Source organism: Bos grunniens, chromosome 2 (genome assembly GCF_055505025.1).
Source record: "Bos grunniens cultivar Pamir isolate PY7600 chromosome 2, Bosgru_T2T1.0, whole genome shotgun sequence".
In the NCBI taxonomy this organism is placed as follows: Eukaryota; Metazoa; Chordata; class Mammalia; order Artiodactyla; family Bovidae; genus Bos; species Bos grunniens.
The window spans coordinates 129,088,549-129,109,003 of NC_141166.1; the positions used below are offsets into that span (position 1 = coordinate 129,088,549).

General features: G+C 37.3%; 1 protein-coding gene across 7 annotated transcripts in view; it reads left to right on the forward strand.

Moving 5' to 3' along the window:
* GULP1 (GULP PTB domain containing engulfment adaptor 1) overlaps positions 1-20,455 on the forward strand; it is a 330,379-nt gene that overhangs the window by 257,676 nt on the left and 52,248 nt on the right. For all 7 annotated transcript variants that reach the window (XM_086371504.1, XM_086371455.1, XM_086371463.1 and 4 more), the window contains 2 exons: positions 4,273-4,344; positions 10,580-10,678. In XM_086371504.1, coding sequence (XP_086227630.1) covers positions 4,273-4,344; positions 10,580-10,678 — 171 coding nt within the window. The remainder of the gene's footprint in view (positions 1-4,272; positions 4,345-10,579; positions 10,679-20,455) is intronic.

Genomic DNA, 20,455 nt, shown 5'->3' on the forward strand with positions numbered 1-20,455 from the left:
CAACTCCCCTGGCCTTGTTTCTCCTGCCTGTTAACAGCTCGATTGAGATGGGATGAATAACCCCTTGGCCATGGCTTGATTCCATTCTTTTCCTTCCCCCTTCAGACACCAGGTAGAGTGGGAAAATACAGAAACTAAAGTCCTTCCTCTGACCTGTATTGTGTGCAAGCCTTTGGAGAGCACTTAGGACCAGAGTATTTAGGCTGTTTGTGGGTTGGTGTGCCAGACTGTGTGTTCCTGAATGTAAGCGTTTAACCCCTTAATAGCGTGGTAAGGCAATTCCTCCCAGAATTAGCGCCTGAGGTTAAGATTTGGGAGGAAGTAGATTGTCAGAAAGTGTTCCCAGGAACAACCAGTAAGGACATGGGAAGGCAGACAGATGAGGGAAAGCAATCAAGTGAATCCCCAGCTGCAGCCTGATTCTGTGAAAAGTTCTGCATCAGGATGTTACACGTTAGAGTTTGCCCCACTTCCCAGCAAAGGGGCCGGCCCTCTGCACTTCTACACCAGTCATTGGTTAAAGAATTGTTGAGATAGCAGAAAACTCCCAGAAGTTTATAGCTCTCAGTACTGGCAAAGTAACCTCACTGACCAAAGGGAATCCTCTGAAAGTCTTGGTGTGAGCCCTTACCAGCAAAGCATGGGGAAGCTGGAGGATGGATCCCAGTGCTGTTCAAGAGGATCCAAGGAAAGCTGAGCAGGCACCAATATCCACTAAATTCTAGTTTCATCTCCAAAGAATCAGTAAATTAAGAAGTGGCCATCCCTCATAATTATAACGCATTTTGCAGTTTACAAGGTTGTTTTTTTTTTTTTTCCCCCTCTCATCTCTTATTGCAATTGGTCTTCAGAGAAATTTTGTAAGGAAAAAAGAACAAAATTATTCTTATGTTTCAAGAATCATGACTTTTCTAACATTTTCAAATTCTAAGCCTAGGGTTTATTCCAGCATGCTGCATCACATTCAAGAGTCTTGTAAATATTTTATATAGACATGGAATGCATACAAATACAAACCTTAATCAGAGGAAGCATTATGACTTTTTTTAACTTAAACTATTATGAGGAATAATCTGCTTTTCAGTTTTAAAACTGTTCCCATTCAGTGCATCCAACATTACACAGAAGAAAAGGGTTAAGTGGCAAGCTCCATATCAGATGTCTTTTTAGTTCCCACAGTCTTTGAAGGCTTCTCCCTGTTTCATTCCTCAGATGACTTAATTAAAGCCAATGTGAAAGAAACATATTAAAAGGTTCCTGGAGCACCACAAGAGGTTGATTCATTTAGAATGTGCTTGGAGTTCTTCCATCATTTCCCATATGGAGCTATTTACATATAACACTTATGACTCATGACATTGCTGTCAAAGTAAGGAATATTTTTCCATAAATATTTTCAGTAACTCTTACAGTCTGTGATCGACACATCAGACACTTCTTGTAGTTCAATAATCACTTATCTATAAAGAGTTTGCTTTCACCTCCCAGTCTGCTAACGCTAGACCAACCACTAATGGGGAATCTTTCAGTGATATGATAAATACAGAGAGGTTGAGAACAGTTTACACCATAGATTTTTCAGAACTAAACAGCTTCTATTGTGTTCGCTCCCCTCCTGTCACTTAGACCCTTTATCCTTTCTGGATGATCTAAAACAGCTTTTCAAATCTGGTGGCACATTAAAATCACCTGGGGAGCTTTAACATACACAGGTGCCCTAGACTCCACCGCCAGCCAATTAAATCAGAGTCCCAGGCACTGGTCTGCATAAACCTCCCATGTAATTATATCATACAGACAAAGTTGAGTACACTGACCTGAAACAGAAGAAAATGTGATGGGTCCATTGGTGTCAGGAATCAGTTTGGTTGTCTTCCATATCTTCAGTTCAGTTCAGTTCAGTTACTCAGTCCTGTCTGACTCTTTGTGACCCCATGAATCACAGCATGCCAGGCCTCCCTGTCCATCACCAACTCCTGGAGTTCACCCAAACTCACATCCACTGAGTTGATGATGCCACCCAGCCATCTCATCCTTGTCGTCCCCTTCTCCTCCTGCCCCCAATCCCTCCCAGCATCAGAATCTCTTCCAATCAGTCAACTCTTTGCATGAGGTGGCCAAAGTATTGGAGTTTCTGCTTTAGCATCAGTCCTTCAAAAGAACACCCAGGACTGATCTCCTTTAGAATGGACTGGTTGGATCTCCTTGCAGTCCAAAGGACTCTGAAGAGTCTTCTCCAGCACCACAGTTCAAAAACATCAATCCATATCTTAGTGGGCAACTTTTCAATTCCTTTTTAGCTGAGAATTTCTTCACTTATTTTGGTCTTTTTTGCAGGTCTGGTCAACCAACTTGAGATCGCTTTGGGGCAAACATAGTGCCTAATGATATTGCATCCAGACCTAGTAGCAGTTTTATGACATAGTTTAAACATATTAGAAACAGAAACTGTTGTATCTTATAGAATCTGAAAACTGAAACCTTTTTGCCTTAATGCTTCTGAGCTTCACTTTCTTTCCATGAGCTCATCAGAAAGGGGATCAGCAATTATCTCCTGTATTTTCATCTCAGCTTTTCTATCAACCTTCCACTATTCTCCTGACCTGTTACTATTTTCTAAGTCTATTCCTTAGATTTTTAGTAAAAGAAATCACCTGTGATGGTTTTAGAACTGTAATTCCCTAGGCCTCTACCCTTATAAAAAGAATTTTCATTGTTATATTTTAACCTGCTTCCTAGGTGATTCTCATTAAAGTAATACATAGAGCCCAGTTTAAAAAACAAAAGTCTAATTTCTTTAGTTATTGTTATTTTTTCAAGAATGAAAGAAGGAATCACATGTGGTTTAAAAGACACTCTTATATTGCTATTTTGTTCCCTTTCATTCTGTGAGTTGACACATGAAAAAGATTCTACTTACTTATTTGATGTAAAGTATATACACATACTGGAGAAGGGCATGGCAACCCACTCCAGTATTCTTGCCTGGAGAATCCCCATGGACAGAGGAGCCTGGTGAGCTACAGTCCATGGGGTTGCAGAGAGTTGGACATGACTGGAATGACTTAGCACCCACACGTACACATATACGTACCCATGCATATGTCTGTTTATTTAAGAACTGATGAATTCATATCTCACTTTGGTGTTATGATTGGTAGTATGTGACAAGAGAAGTCTTTGGAAAATTATATATGTCTAATGAATGTATGATGCTAAAGCTGAAACTCCAGTACTTTGGCCACCTCATACAAAGAGTTGACTCATCGGAAAAGACTTTCGTGCTGGGAGGGATTGGGGACAGGAGGAGAAGGGAACAACAGAGGATGAGACGGCTGGATGGCATCACTGACTCGATGGACGTGAGTTTGAGTGAACTCCAGGAGTTGGTGATGGACAGGGAGGCCTGGCGTGCTGCGATTCATGGGGTCACAAAGAGTCGGACACGACTGAGTGACTGAACTGAACTGAACTGAATGAATGTAATGATTATTTGCTATTTATTTTAAAATATCCTGTAGAATAAAATATCCACATGTCAATTCTAATTTTTCTTGAATGTTTCATGATATTGGTCTTCTGTTTAGGAGGTATTATATTGCTCCAGGATACATATTTTATTACAATGTGGTAATTACTATCAAACTTTTTTCTTTTGGGCAGGATAGGTTAGGTTTTAACTAAAAACCTCTAGGGATCCTTTAAAATTCTAGAGCATGTATTTTTTTTTTATTATTTTTTAATGTACTTTATGGTTTTGATGAGCATTGTATATTAGGTATTAAAAATGTGTGTTTTTAAATTTTATATGCTAATTGGAAAACAAAGAAAAATTTTGATTTACATTATAAACTGCATTAAAGCACATTAAATTTTTAAAATATATTTTTGACAACATGAAAAAAATGTATATACTTTAAATTTTCAGATAACAATTTTTTAATTGTTCACATGTTTTAAATTTTAAATTTGAGATCAACTTTATTCCTTTGGGCCCAACAAAATAACTTTAATTTTCTTTCCATTAAAAATCTGCAAGCAAATTATTTAGGAAAAGTGTAATTTTAAGAAATCTTAGAATAATGGAATTGTATGTGACTAAGTAATGTGTTAATATTTTCATATCATGTAAAATAATATAAATTAGTAACTCCTCTGTGCTGGATTTGGATTTGAATTACTATCACGTCATTCTGTTACCCCATGATATATCTCAAAATGATTTAATGACACATGATGTAGTAAGGCCTGTCTCACAGTAAACATTTTCAGTTTCTTGGCAGCACAGAAGTAGAGCAGCCCAAAGGAACAGAAGTTGTAAGAGACGCTGTAAGGAAACTAAAGGTAAGCAAGCCCTCAAAGTAAGTGTCTCATGTACTGAACTTACCTTTGGCCATCAGTAGACCAATGGAAATTCAAAGCATGAATAGTCTTAGTAAAAATGTGCTGTTTAATGAATACCACTAGATCAAGGAAACGTATTTAATGATAAGTATGCAGACACAATTATTTTTCCGGATGTGGCAGAGTCTTCACAGTTTCATAAGGTGTAATTTTTTATAGAAAGTGAAAGTGAAGTTGCTCAGTCGTGTCCAACTCTTTGCGACCCCGTGGACTGTAACCTACCAGGCTCCTTTGTCCATGGGATTCTCCAGGCAATTCTCCATTTCCTTCTCCAGGGGATCTTCCCGACCCAGGGATTGAACCCAGGTCTCCCGCCTTGCAGGCAGACGCTTTAACCTCTGAGCCACCAGGGAAGCCCTACTCAACAACAAAAAAAAACGTAAGAGCAATATTTCAGAAGTATTGGCATTCTGTTGGAGAAGGCAGTGGCACCCCACTCCAGTACTCTTGCCTGGAAAATCCCATGGACAGAGGAGCCTGGTGGGCTGCAGTCCATGGGGTCGCTAAGAGTCGGACATGACTGAGCGACTTCACTTTCACTTTTCACTTTCATGCATTGGAGAAGGAAATGGCAGCCCACTCCAGTGTTCTTGCCTGGAGAATCGCAGGGACGGGGGAGCCTGGTGGGCTGCCGTCTATGGGGTCGCACAGAGTCGGACATGACTGAAGCGACTTAGCAGCAGCAGCAGCAGCAGCAGTAGCTTGCCTTTACTTTGCTTGGGCAATGTGGACTCATGCCCTAACTCAAAGACAAAACAATCTACTGTAGTTAGAAAATCGAACCCACCAGTTGAAAATGAAGAAGTAAAATTCATTCCAAAGCAGCATTTTGCACTGACACTGTACATTAAAGACATACTAATGGACAAACCCACAAGGGTCTGGCCGTATCCATGAGCAGACTCAGAGAACTGGTGAAAATAAAAGCAGAAATAAACAGTAAGCAGCTCCACATACTCATAATCAGCAAATTTCCTGAGAAAACCTTACATAATTTCCATGCCTCCTTTGCATGTTTTTCTAATTGCATTCCATCCCCAAAGACATTGTTTCCTCTGAGATACTAAAATTCAAAAACTCCTTCAGCAGAATTCTCATGTTTATCACATTAAGAAAATTTAACATAACACTATTTTGTTAACACACTTTATTGTTATCTCTCTGGTTGTTCTCAGAATTTTTTTTTGAGAAACAACCCTCCTCTAACTTTATTTAGTTTTGAGATTATCCAATTATTGTATAGTATGGGTAGGCCTCTGCACCAGGCAAAGCCACAGACATTAAAATGTATTACTTCGCTTTGAGAATGTCATATCGGGTGGAATTTACTGTTTAAATTGAGAAAAAAAAATTGAAGTGAGTTGGCTTGTTTTCTGGGTAAAGAAATAAAAGTAGATAATTTGTGTCCATTTATTTTACATAATTTTTATATTTTTCCTGTTTTTAAAGAAATCTACTAAAAGGTTCCAAGGTGATATCACTCCCATCTGGAAAAAAAAGGCGGACAAGCCAATCATTACTTTTAACAATTCATTAGACAAAAAAAAAAAAATTAAACTTCCCTTGTGGCTCAGCTGGTAAAGAATCTGCCTGTAATGTGGGAGACCTGGGTTTGATCCCTGGGTTAGGAAGATCACCTGTAGAAGGGAAAGGATTCCCACTCCAGTATTCTGACCTGGAGAATTCCATGGACTGTATAGTCTATGGAGTCGCAAAGAGTTGGACACGACTGAGTGACCTTCACTAGACAAAAGTGTACTTGTGCTTGTTTGGCAAATACTTTTAAGCCCTAAAACAGGATTTAAAATGTTTCACAATTTATGGACAACATTTAGAATAAGATTCCATCTAAATGTTCAAAATGTTGCACACTTTGGACATGAGTCCAACTTCACTATAATCAGAATGTTTATAATAGAATAATGATATTTGCACTTAATGTTTCTTTGTACCTAGGAGGTCCTTTATGAAATGAACCCAAATGCAAACCCCAAAGCATTCAATTATGTAGTGAGTGATAATATATAAAAAGATATTTGAGATGAAATGTCTTCTAAAACAAGCTACTATTAGGAAACTTTGTATTTAGTTCTTATGTAGTTTGTGTTTGGAAATGGACTCTGTTAGTAAAGGAATGTGATTTACAATAAGATAAAAATCATCCAATGTAGTTTAAAAAATGTATACTCAGTTGATAATAGCTTTTCTCTTTCAAGTGCCTTTCAGAATACTTAATCCTATAAACAATCTTTAGTCTGTTGATTGCAAAATGTTTGTAGATCAGGGAAATATATATAAAGGTAATAATTCGTGAAATAATTAAAATAATAAAAAGTGTTGTTTATTCATGTCTATCTTAATTTTTTTGTTTATTTGTGTCAAAGGTCAGATGCTACAACTCAAAGTATATAAGAGTGTTTACGTTTAAGAACCTAGACACTGGCTCCTCTTTAATTCTGTTGTCATGTAAAGATAGCCAGAAGATGGTGCTATGGTTCTACTGAAAAAAAAAAAAGAAAAAGAACAATTTGCTTATTAACTGGGTTTTGAGTACACATATCTAATTTTAATTTACTGCTTATTTTTCTTAAACATATGTATTCTGTGTACTATCCACTATATTTCAGTATTTGATTTTATTTTCCCCACAAGGTAACATTTTATTTAAACCTGGTAATTTTTCAGATGTTTGCAACATTAATCTATTAGCTTCTGAATTTAAAGAAATATTCAAAATGTAAGGCTAATACAAGATGATAGAAAACTTCCATGATTCTCAATAATGTATTTTTTATGCTTCTATGATTATTTATGCCTAATTATTTCTCAAGAAAAATTTTAGAACTTTATTTTATTGGGTACTATTTTTCTGTTGTTTTGTGGAGAATTCACAATTTATAACGTTTTGTTCAATATCATAATTTTTATGTGTTTACTTTCAAAAGTTCTATATATGACAAAACAGCATGTTTTCTAGTTCTCGATCACATTCAACAATTTCCATCTCTTAATCATGTTTTAGTCTATGATTTAAGAAAATGCCAAAATTTTCAAAAAGTAATAATTAAAAAAGCCTTTCTACTTCTTATTTTTAGTATCAAAGCTACTTTTAGGAATCTTGTTTTAATAGTGATTTATTTATTTTTAATACAACTACTACAGATGTCAGCAGGCTCATAAACAATGTCAGAGTTTCATAAACAGTCTGTGATATTTACATGTGGATGAATTTTGGTATGCAAGGCCAAAACTTCTTGGATTCTTTGGGAGATAACCAGGGAGCAGCATTCCTGGACCCCAGTTTTAGAGGACAGACCCCCTCACCTAAGCAGAGCTAGCTTAATATTACATGAAGGATTGTGGACTTGGGAATTAATAAAATGTTCTGTTAAATCTAGGCCCACCAGTTTCTCCACTTGACTTCATGCTCCCTGTGTAGCCTACTGCAAACGGGTTTTGTTTTTATCACCAGTTATTTAATTAATGAAATGATTAGGGCTTATTTTAATTGCTAAAACATATACACATAACTGATTTCCCTGTGAGATTATCAAAACTTTTAATTAAATCAACAATTTATAAAAACCACAAAGAGGATTCGAATTAATTCATTAATTTTAATTGCTTAATAATGTGTATTACATTAATAATATAGTTAGATTTCACTTTTTTAAGTCCTTTGAGAAATGAATAGAAACTGTTAGGATGATACTGAAACTCAGCAGTGCTCTCTTTAAATTTGCTTTAGCTGCTCTATTTGCCAGCGGCATACATTTAACGTAGTACTTTATGCAGTACTTTATACAGTACTTCTATTGATACTTCATCATTTCATGATGATAAAAGCTTTATTTTGTTTGTTTGTTGTATCCAGATAGCCTCCAGAATTCTTAGGCTTTACTCCCTTTGAACATTTTTACTCGATTATTATATTCAAGTTTTACTAGTAGATCACTCTATCTAGATTACCAAAAAATGTATTCACTGAAACAAAGATGAGGGAGGAAAAAAAACTTCAAAAAGGCTTTTTCAGCATTAGAATTCAAGTAGTAGGTAGGGAGAGAAAGGAATACAATATAAGCATGAATGTATCTTCAAAATATAAATTACAAGTATTTCAGAATGCAGTTCAGAGATCTGCAAGTAGGAAAAGACTTAGAGGGATCATGCAAGCTATAGGATAAGGTTATCTTTAAAAAATACAAGCAGGAATGAGAATATTAAACTGTTTAAAATACAGATTAAACAAATATATCCTTCAGCTTAAATGTTTTTCAAGGTCTGTGAAACAGTTAAGCCTGATTTCTATAGACCTATTTTATGACCAAAGTAACTCTCCTGAGACTTATTTTCTCATCTTTGAAATGGGCCAATCAGACTGGATGATTTCTGAATCTTCTTTGAGCACAATCACTTTATCTTGATATGAAGCAAAGGAAAAGGCTTCATAAACCATAGATCAAATATTTTATGTTTATTTTTCTTTTTCTGTCTCGTTCTCTTGTTTCCCTCTCCTTCCCTCCTTGCTCCCCTCTTTATTTTCTCTACTTGTAGCCCCTACTTCTTCCCCTTGTTCAAATTTTCCCCTTCTTTCTTCCTTTCTTTTCTTTCTGACAGAAAAGACATAAGTTTAATGTTAGTGGTTGTTTTGTGATGGGCGTTTGGAAACTAAAAGAGGTCAGAGGAACGGTTGTGTCCCAATGTGAAAAAGGCTTCAAGAGCTATTGCTCATTGTCTGTTTCTGGAAAGGAGCAGCACCCAGGAAGCCAGTTCAGACTGCTTCCGCGGCCAGCAATGGGGCTGGCTTTGTTCAGATGCATTCACATGGATGGAAAGCAGCTGATTTGTGTTGTCAGCCTCCATATGTGAAAACCCCCAAATTGTTTTGATTATAGCAATACAGGAAGAAGGTTATGAAGGGAAAAGAAACAAATTAATCCACTTTCTTTGGGAGAGAGCTGGGATAATTTGTAAAGAGTTGCACTGAAGAAAAATGTTTCTTAAACACACACACACAAAAAAACCCTGGCATGAATTAGTCACATTTATGTGCAGAATGTAAGCCTGCTTAATACTGAAGAAAAAAACTGCCTATATTTATAGGATAGTACAGAGAGTAAACTAAAAAATTATACCATCCAAAATGGAATAAAACAAATGGAACTCCTCCACCCACCCACCCTGCCCTGGATATCAAGGCAGACACTTCAAGGCATCCTTATATGCATTAATTATATTATTCTCCATGGCCGTACAAAGCCATGAAAGGAGAAAGAGGCCTTTAACCACTCTCTGTTCTGGGACTGAAGTATACCACATGTGTTTACATCTGTCCTAAATTAGAAGGAAATACACAATGTAAATAAATATGACACACAAAAGATGACCAAACTCCACGTTGCCTTACAGATAATCTATTTTGAATCAAGTTAGGATGATCCATATGCTAAATATATATATGTGTGTGTGTGTGTGTGTGTGTGTGTGTGTGTGTTATACTAGGAAATAACTTTTTGAGCCCTGTAAGAGGGGTTAATAAATACAATTTTTTTCAATAATTTTTTTCTGTTTCTTGAAAAGAAAGGTGGAGGTAGGGGAGGGAGGAGAGAAGGAAGGTCGGGAGAGTAGCACTGCCAGATAAAACCAGTACATTTAAATATCTCTAGAATGAGTCTAGTTCTGAGTATTTTAGCTGGGATAATCATTTCAGTTTGAATATGGTAATCTGTCTCTTTTCATTCATTGATTTCATTAAGTAGGACAGTATACCAAACAATGTAAGTATCTGGAAATGCAAAGATCTAGTGCTCTGGACTGCAAGTTTCCTAAAATCATTAAAAACAAAAGATCCACAGGAAAAGATATTTCTGCTTATTTTCAGACAAAGAGTTTTTATTTTCTGTTTGATATGAATATGATTTTTGAAATATCATGAAAGAAGTATATTAAGTTTTTTTAAAGTTATTGAGAATCAGCCTGATTTTAATGATAGTAATGGTAGATCACTGTGATTTCTAAATATTTGGAGGCTGTGTGGGGTTTATAAAAATATAATGGGCAATAGGCAATAATTTATTTCATGAAATTTCAGCATTGAATGTAAACTCTAAATATATGTTTGTGTTCATTTTCCATAGACTAAATTACAATTTTGTGAATAAATTTTCATTTGTAGTTTGCAAGACATATTAAGAAATCTGAAGGCCAGAAAATTCCCAAAGTTGAGTTGCAAATCTCAATTTATGGAGTAAAAATTCTAGAACCCAAAACAAAGGTAAGGCTTATTTTTGAACATCAGAAGCATTCTTTTTTTTTTTTTTTTTAATCTTTCCATTTTCTTTCTTTTTTTTTCTTGCACTTTTTTTTTTAACTTTACAATATTTTATTGGTTTTGCCATACATCAACATGAATCCACCACGGGTGTACACGTGTTCCCCATCCTGCACCCCGCTCCCACCTCCCTCCCCATACCATCCCTCTAGGTCATCCCAGTACACCAGCCCCAAGCATTCTGTATCCTGCATCGAACCTGGATTGGCAATTCGTTTCTTATATGATATTATACATGTTTCAATGCCATTCTCCCAAATCATCCCACCCTCTCCCTCTCCCACAGAGTCCATAAGACTGTTCTATACATCTGTGTCTCTTTTGCTGTCTCGCATACAGGGTTATCATTACCATCTTTCTAAATTCCATATATATGCGTTAGTATACTGTATTGGTGTTTTTCTTTCTGGCTTACTTCACTCTGTATAATAGGCTCCAGTTTCATCCACCTCATTAGAACTGATTCAAATGTATTCTTTTTAATGGCTGAGTAATAACTCCAGTATGTATAGGTACCACAGCTTTCTTATCCATTCGTCTGCTGATGGACATTTAGGTTGCTCCCATGTTCTAGCTATTATAAAAAGTGCTGCGATGAACATTGGGGTACACGTGTCTCTTTCAATTCTGGTTTCTTTGGTATGTATGCCCAGCAGTGGGATTCCTGGGTCATAAGACAGTTCTATTTCCAGTTTTTTAAGGAATCTCCACACTGTTCTCCATTGTGGCTGTACTAGTTTGCATTCCCACCAACAGTGTAAGAGGGTTCCCTTTTCTCCACACCCTCTGCAGCATTTATTGCTTGTAGACTTTTAGATCACAGCCATTCTGACTGGTGTGAAATGGTACCTCATTGTGGTTTTGATTTGCATTTCTCTGATAATGAGTGATGTTGAGCATCTTTTCATGGTTTGTTAGCCATCTGTATGTCTTCTTTGGAGAAATGTCTGTTTAGTTCTTTGGCCCATTTTTTGATTGGGTCATTTATTTTTTGGGAATTGAGCTGTAGGAGTTGCTTGTATATTTTTGAGTTTAATTCTTTGTCAGTTGCTTCATTTGCTATTATTTTCTCCCATTCTGAAGGTTGTCCTTTCACCATGGTTAGAGTTTCCTTTTTTGTGCAGAAGCTTTTAATTTTAATTAAGTCCCATTTGTTTACTTTTGCTTTTATTTCCAATATTCTGGGAGGTGCGTCATACAGAATCCTGCTGTGATTTATGTCGGAGAGTGTTTGCCTATGTTCTCCTCCTGCAGTTTTATAGTTTCTGGTCTTATGTTTAGATCTTTAATCCATTTTTAGTTTATTTTGGTGTATGGTGTTAGAAAGTGTTCTAGTTTCATTCTTTTACAAGTGGTTGACCAGTTTTCCCAGCACCACTTGTTAAAGAGATTGTCTTTTCTTCATTGTATATTCTTGTCTCCTTTGTTAAAGATAAGGTGTCCATAGGTGTGTGGATTTATCTCTAGGCTTTCTATTTTGTTCCATGGATCTATATTTCTGTCTTTGTGCCAGTACCATACTGTCTTGATGACTGTGGCTTTGTAGTAGAGCCTGAAGTCAGGTAGGTTGATTTCTCCAGTTCCATTCTTCTTTCTCAAGATTGCTTTGGCTATTTGAGGTTTTTTTGTAATTCCATACAAATTTTGAAATTATTTGTCCTAGCTCTGTGAAAAATACCATTGGTATTCAATGCAATACTGATTGCATTGAATCTATAGATTCCTTTGGGTAGTATACTCATTTTCACTATATTGATTCTTCCAATCAATGAACATGGTATATTTCTCCATCTATTAGTGTTCTCTTTGATTTCTTTCACCAGTGTTGTATAGTTTTCTATATATAGGTCTTTAGCTTCTTTAGGTAGATATATTCCTAAGTATTTTATTCTTTTCGTTGCAATGGTGAATGGGACTGTTTCCTTAATTTCTCTTTCTATTTTCTCATTATTAGTGTATAGGAATGCAAGGGATTTCTGTGTGTTGATTTTATATCCTGCAACTTTACTATAATCATTGATTAGCTCTAGTAATTTTCTGATGGAGTCTTAAGGGTTTTCTATGTAGAGGATCATGTCATCTGCAAACAGTGAGAGTTTTTTCTTTTCTAATTTGGATTCCTTTTATTTCTTTTTCTGCTCTGATTGCTGTGGCCAAAACTTCCAAAACTATGTTGAATAGTAGTGGTGGAAGTAGGCACCCTTATCTTGTTCCTGACTTTAGGGAAAATGCTTTCAGTTTTTCACCATTGAGGATAATGTTTGCTGTGGGTTTGCCATATGTAACTTTTATTATGTTGAGGTATGTTCCTTCTATTCCTGCTTTCTGGAGAGTTTTTATCATAAATGGATGTTGAATTTTGTCAAAGGCTTTCTCTGCATCTATTGAGATAATCATATGGCTTTTATTTTTCAATTTGTTAATGTGGTGTATTACATTGATTGATTTGTGGATATTGAAGAATCCTTGCATCCCTGGGATAAAACCCACTTGGTCACGATATATGACCTTTTTAATGTGTTGTTGGATTCTGTTTGCTAGAATTTTATTAAGGATTTTTGCATCTATGTTCATCAGTGATATTGGCCTATAGTTTTCTTTTTTTGTGGCATCTTTGTCAGGTTTTGGTATTAGGGTGATGGTGGCCTCAAAGAATGAGTTTGGAAGTTTACCCTCCTCTGCAATTTTCTGGAAGAGTTTGAGTAGGATAGGTGTTAGCTCTTCTCTAAATTTTTGCTAAAATTCAGCTGTGAAGCCGTCTGGACCTGGGCTTTTGTTTGCTGGAAGATTTCTGATTACAGTTTCAATTTCCGTGCTTGTGATGGGTCTGTTAAGATTTTCTATTTCTTCCTGGTCCAGTTTTGGAAAGTTGTACTTTTCTAAGAATTTATCCATTTCTTCCAAGTTCTCCATTTTATTGGCATATAATTGCTGATAGTAGTCTGTTATGATCCTTTGTATTTCTGTGTTGTCTGTTGTGATCTCTCCATTTTCATTTCTAATTTTATTGAGTTGATTTTTCTCCCTTTGTTTCTTGATGAATCTGGCTAAAGGTTTGTCAATTTTATTTATCCTTTCAAAGAACCAGCTTTTGGCTTTGTTGATTTTTGCTATGGTCTCTTTTATTTCTTTTGCATTTATTTCTGCCCTAATTTTTAAGATTTCTTCCCTTCTACTAACCCTGGGGTTCCTCATTTCTTCCTTTTCTAGTTGCGTTAGGTGTAGATTTAGGTTATTTATTTGACTTTTTTCTTGTTTCTTGAGGTAAGCCTTTATTGCTATGAACCTTCCCCTTAGCACTGCTTTTACAGTGTCCCACAGGTTTTGGGTTGTTGTTTTTTCATTTTCATTCGTTTCTATGCATATTTTGATTTCTTTTTTGATTTCATTTATGATTTGTTGGTTATTCAGCAGTATGTTGTTTAGCCTCCATATATTGTAATTTTTAATAGTCTTTCTCCTGTAATTGAGATCTAATCTTACTGCACTGTGGTCAGAAAAGATGCTTGGAATGATTTCAATTTTTTTGAGTTTACCAAGGCTAGATTTATGGCCCAGGATGTGATCTATCCTGGAGAAGGTTCCGTGTGCATTTGAGAAAAAGGTGAAATTCATTGTTTTGGGGTGAAATGTCCTATAGATATCAATTAGGTCTAACTGGTCTATTATATCATTTAAAGTTTGTGTTTCCTTATTAATTTTCTGTTTAGTTGATCTATCCATAGGTGTGAGTGGAGTATTAGAGTCCCCCACTATTATTGTGTTACTGTTAATTTCCCCTTTCATACTTGTTAGCATTTGTCTTACATATTGCAGTGCTCCTATGTTGGATGCATATATATTTATAATTGTTGTATCTTCTTCTTGGATTGTTCGTTTGATCATTATGTAGTGTCCTTCTTTGTCTCTTTACACAGCCTTTGTTTTAAAGTCTATTTTATCTGATATCGGAGAAGGCGATGGCACCCCACTCCAGTACTATTTATCTGATCTGAGTGTTGCTACTCCTGCTTTCTTTTGGTCTCTATTTGTGTGGAATCATTAATTGCAATCACACTCCTACTTTAATGAATATTTAAAATATGTTACCCAGTGGCTCAGTGGTAAAGCATCCACCTGCAGTGCAGAAGGTGCAGATGTGGGTTCAATCTCTGGGTCAGAAAGATTGCCTGGAGTAGAAAATGGTAACCTATTCCAGTATTCATGCCCGTAAAATCCTATGAAGAGAGTAGCAAGCGGGCCGAAGTCCATGGAGTCACACAGAGTTGGACACATCTGAGCACACACACACTCACCCATTGAAACTATCTAGTTCTCAGTTAATGACAATGTAAAACTCTATAGGATTTATAGGGGGGAAAGCAAAGTTTGAATTTGCTTTCTGAGTGGTTTGTTCTTCAGCCTGTGTCTGGGACGTAACAATCTATATTGAGTGTATGCAAAGGTATTTCATCTTGTATTTAGGAATTTTTCTTCATATGCTTTGAAAGAGATGCATTTAAGTTTGGTTCACGGAGTATGAAAGAAGACAAAAGCTGTATGATGTTCATTAAAGTGCCCTGATTGACCCTTATTACCTGTAGACATAATCAGTGCATTAGTTTACTATGGCTTTCATAATAAAATACCACAGAACCTTGCGGCTCCAACAAGAGAAATTTATTTCTCACAGTTCTGGAGGCTGGAAGTTCATGAGTAAACTGACAGCAGCAAGCTTGGTTTCCTTTGAAGCATCTCTCCTTGGCCAGCAAATGGCAGCCCTCTTGGTGTCTCTTCACATGGTTGTCTGCACATACACTCCTGGCGTCTCTTTGTGTGTCTAATTTCTTCCTCTGATAAGGTCACTTCCTCTTATAAGCTGGCTTAAAACTTAACATTCAAAAGACTAAGATTGTGGCATCTAGTCCCATCATTAGTGGCAAATAGATGGAGAAAAAGTGGAAACGGTGACAGATTTTATATTCTTGGGCTCCAAAATCACTGCAGAGGGTGACTGAAGTCACCAGATTAAAAGACACTTGCTCCTTGGAAAAACATCTAGACAGCATATTAAAAAGCCGAGGCATCACTTGGCTGATAAAAGGCTACATAGTCAAAGCTATGGTTTTTCCAGTAGTCATGTAAAGATGAGAGTTGGACCATAAAGAAAGCTGACCACCAAAGAATTAATGCTTTCAAACTGTGGTGCTACAGAAGATTCTTCAGAATCCCTTGGACAGCAAGATGAAACCAGTTAATCCTAAAGGAAATCAACATTGAATATTCATTGAAAGGATTGATGCTGAAGCTGAAACTCCAATACTTTGGCCACCTGATGCTAATAGCTGACTTACTGGAAAAGACCCTGATGCTGGGAAAGATTGAGGGCAAGACGAGAGGGGGGTAATAGAGGTTGAGATGGTTAGATAGCATCATTGATGCAATGGACATGAGTTTGAGATACTGGGAAATACTAAAGGACAGGGAACCCTAGTGTGCTATAGTTCCTGGGGCCACAAAGAATGGGACACAACTTATGGAATGAATAACAACAACAAACATAAGGACACAAGTCAGATTGGATGAGGAACCATTCTAATGACCTTGTTTTGACTTAATCAGCTCTTTCAAGCCTTATTTCCAATTAAGTTGGAAACACAATATAGTTGTGTTTTGAGGTATGGGAAGTAAACCTTCAACATATAAATTTGGGTAGGAGGACAAAAGTCAGCACGTAACACATGGTAACACTATATATGTGAAGTGCTTGTATATCTCCCCTACAGATCCAATGGGAAAAAAAATAAAAATATAATCTTTTCCAGATTACAAAGTAGGAAAAACCACTAGACCATTTAGGTATGACCTAAATCAAATCCCTTACAATGAAACAATGGAGGTGACAAGTAGATTCAAGCAATTAGATCCAATAGCAGAATGCCTGAAGAACTATGGACAGAGGTTCATGTACAAGAGGCAGTGATCAAGACCATCCCCAAGAAAAAAAAAGGCAAAATGGTTGTCTGTTCAGTTTAGTTCAGTCACTCAGTCATGTCCAACTCTTTGCGACCCCATGGACTGTAGCATTCCAGGACTCCCTGTCCATCACCAACTCCTGGAGTTTACTCAAACTCATGTGCATTGAGACAGTGATGCCATCCAACCATCTCATCCACTGTTGTCCCCTTCTCCTCCCTCTTTCAATCTTCCCCAGCATCAGGGACTTTTCCAGTGAGTCAGATCTTTGCATCAGGTGGCCAAAGTATTGGAGTTTCAACTTCAACATCAGTCCTTCCAATGAATATGCAGGACTGCTTTCCCTTAGGACAGACTAGATGGATCTCCTTGCAGTCCAAGGGGCTCCCAAGTCTTAGGACGCCTTAAAATAGCTGATAAAGGAAGACAAGCTCAAGGCAAAGGAGAAAAGGAAAGATGTACCCATTTGAATGCAGAGTTTCAAAGAATAGCAAGGAGAGATATGAAAGCCTTCCTCGGTGATCAGTGTAAAGAAATAGAAGAAAGCAGTAGAATGGGAAAGACTCTCTTCAAGAGAATGAGAGATAGCAAGGGAACATTTCATGCGAAGATGGGCTCAAATAAAGGACAGAAATGGTATGGATCTAACAGAAGCAGAAGATACAAAAAGAGGTGGCAAGAATACACAGAAGAACTATACAAAACAGATCTTCTTGACCCAGATAACCACAATGGTATGATTACTCACCTAGAGCCAGATGTCCTGGAGTGTGAAGTCAAGTGGGCTTTAGGAGGCATCACTACAAATAAAGCTAGTGGAGGTGATGGAATTCCAGTTGAGCTATTTCAAATCCTAAAAGATGATACTGTGAAAGTGTTGCATTCAATATGCCAGCAAGTTTGGAAAACTCAGCAATAGCCACAGGACTGGAAAAGGTCAGTTTTCATTCCAATCCCAAAGAAAGGCAATCCCAAAGAGTGTTCAAACTACCACACAATTGCACTCATCTCACACGCTAGCAGAGTAATGCTCAAAATTCCCCAAGCCAGGCTTCAACAGTGCATGAATTCTGAAATTCCAAATGTCCAAGCTGGATATATGAAAGGTACAGGAATCAGAAATCAAACTGCCAACATCCATTGGATCATCAAAAAAGCAAGAGATTTCCAGAAAAACATCTATTTCTGCTTTATTGACTATGCAAAAGCCTTTGACTGTGTGGATAACAACAAACTATGGAATATTCTTAAAGAGATGGGAATACCAGACCACCTGACCTGCCTGCTTAGACATTTGCATACAGATCAAGAAGCAAGAGTTAGAACTGGACATGGAACATCACACTGGTTCCAAATTGGGAAGGGAGTACATAAAGGCTGTATATTGTCACCCTGCTTATTTAACTTACATGCAGAGACCATCATTGAGCAATGCTGGGCTGGATGAAGCACAAGCTGAACTCAAGATTGCCGGGAGAAATATCAATAACCTCAGATATGCAGATGGCACCACTGTTATGGCAGAAAGTGAAGAACTAAAGAGCCTCTTGATGAAAGTGAAAGAGGAGAGTGAAAAAGTTGGTTTAAAGCTCAACATTCAGAAAATGAAGATCATGGCATCTGGTCCCATCACTTCATGGGAAATAGATGGGGAAACAGTAGAAACAGTGGCTGACTTTATTTTGGGGGGCTCCAAATCACTGCAGATGGTGACTGCAGCCATGAAATTAAAAAATGCTTGCTTCTTGAAAGAAAAGCTATGACCAACCTAGACAGCATCTTAAAAAGCAGAGACATTACTTTGTCAACAAAAGTCCATCTAGTCAAAGCTATTGTTATTTCCAGTAGACATGTATTGATGTGAGAGCTGAACTATAAAGAAAGCTGAGCACCAAAGAGTTGATGCTTTTGAACTGTGGTATTGGAGAAGACTCTTGAGAGTCCCTTAAACAGCAAGGAGATCCAACCAGTCCATTCTAAAGGATATCAGTCCTGAATATTCATCAAAAGGACTGATACTGAAGCTGAAACTCCAATACTTTGACTACCTGATGCAAAGAACTGACTCACTGGAAAAGACCCTGCTGCTGGGAAAGATTGAAGGCGGAAGGAGAAGGGGATGACATAGGATGGATGGCATCACCAAATTGATGGACATGAGTTAGAATAAGCTCTGGGATTTGGTGATGGACAGGGAAGCCTGGTGTGCTGCAGTCCATGGGGTCACAAAGAGTTGGACATGACTGAGCAACTGAACTGAGCTGACTCCACATTCACATTAATATGTAGTTGTGAATGTAATTTTCACCTAAAATTCCTGTGTTGAAGCCCAACTCACAATATGGCCATAATTGGAGATAGAACCTTTAAGATAATTAGAGTTAAATGAGTTCAAATTAGACCTTAATTCAATAAGACTGGTGTCCTTACAATAAGAGAAGGGGACATCAGGTATGTGTGAACACAGAGGAAAGCTATGTGAGAACATAGCAAGAAGACAGCCATCTGTAAGCCAAGAGGCAAGGCTTCAGCAGAAACCAAACCTGTCAATTCCTTGATCTTGGGCTTTAAGCCTCCAGAACTGTGAGAAAATAAATTTCTATTGTTGAAGCCATTCAGTCTGTGATATTTTGTTATGGAAGCCCTAGAAAATAAACATAGCTCTTTATTCATAATGCCTCAGAATTACTGTTTAGTATTTTGATAAGATCATGAAAGTCAGTTTCAAAAAACTGATTAACATTCAACCCCAATCATTTTACAAATATATATTACCAATGCTTTATTTTAATATGGTAGCATGTTTACTGACCAGGCTTCCCTCGTGGCTCAAATGGTAAAGAATCTGCCTACAATGCAAGACCTAGGTTCAGTCCCTGAGTTGGGAAGATCCCCTGGAGGAAGGCATGGCAAGCGACTCCGGTATTTTTGCCTGGAGAATCCCCATGGACAGAGGAGCCTGGCAGGTTGTAATCCATGAGGTCGCAAAGAGTCGGACATGACTGAGCAACTAAGCAAGCTTACTGACCAGTTAATTCAATTTGAAAGCCCTAGGAAATCTACCTGTAAACAGATTATGGAAATATTTTCATAGATCTGCAGAGTTTACTAATCCATTATTTGCCACTGATATCTTCAGTCAATGTGTGTAACAACCCTTGACAATGTCTTGCTATTCAAAGAGTGGTCTGTATTAATACTGTTAAAACAAACAAACAAAAAAAATATGTCAGTGAGGAAGAGACAGGCCAGTGAGGCAAAGTATAGGAGAAGGACAGTCTCAGGAAAGACGCCTTCGGCAGAAGCCTTAATAAGTTGAACATTTGTACCTCCTTGCTGTTGAAATGGCTGAATCAGGCTATCTAGCAGTGTCTAAACATTACAGTCATACAGCATAGAGCCTCATTTTAATTTTCATGCTGGCAGACAACTCTCTGATGACTTACCTTTGGTTTTGTATGCAAGGAAAGAATGCAGCGTTGTAGACATTTACTTTTTTGCTCATTTTGTGTACTCATTTTCAGCCGATGATCAGTAATGTGAATCAGAGTTATAGATCAAATCTCAGCAAGCAGACATGTCAATCTCTGAACCTGGAAGGATCACGTGACAGATGCTATAGTTACAATCCTTTGTAGCTCAGTTGGTAAAGAATCTGCCTGCAATGCAGGAGACCCAGGTTTGATTACTGGATGGAGAAGATCCCCTGGAGAAAGAAATGGCAACCCACTCCAGCATCCTTGCCTGGAGAATCCCATGGACAGA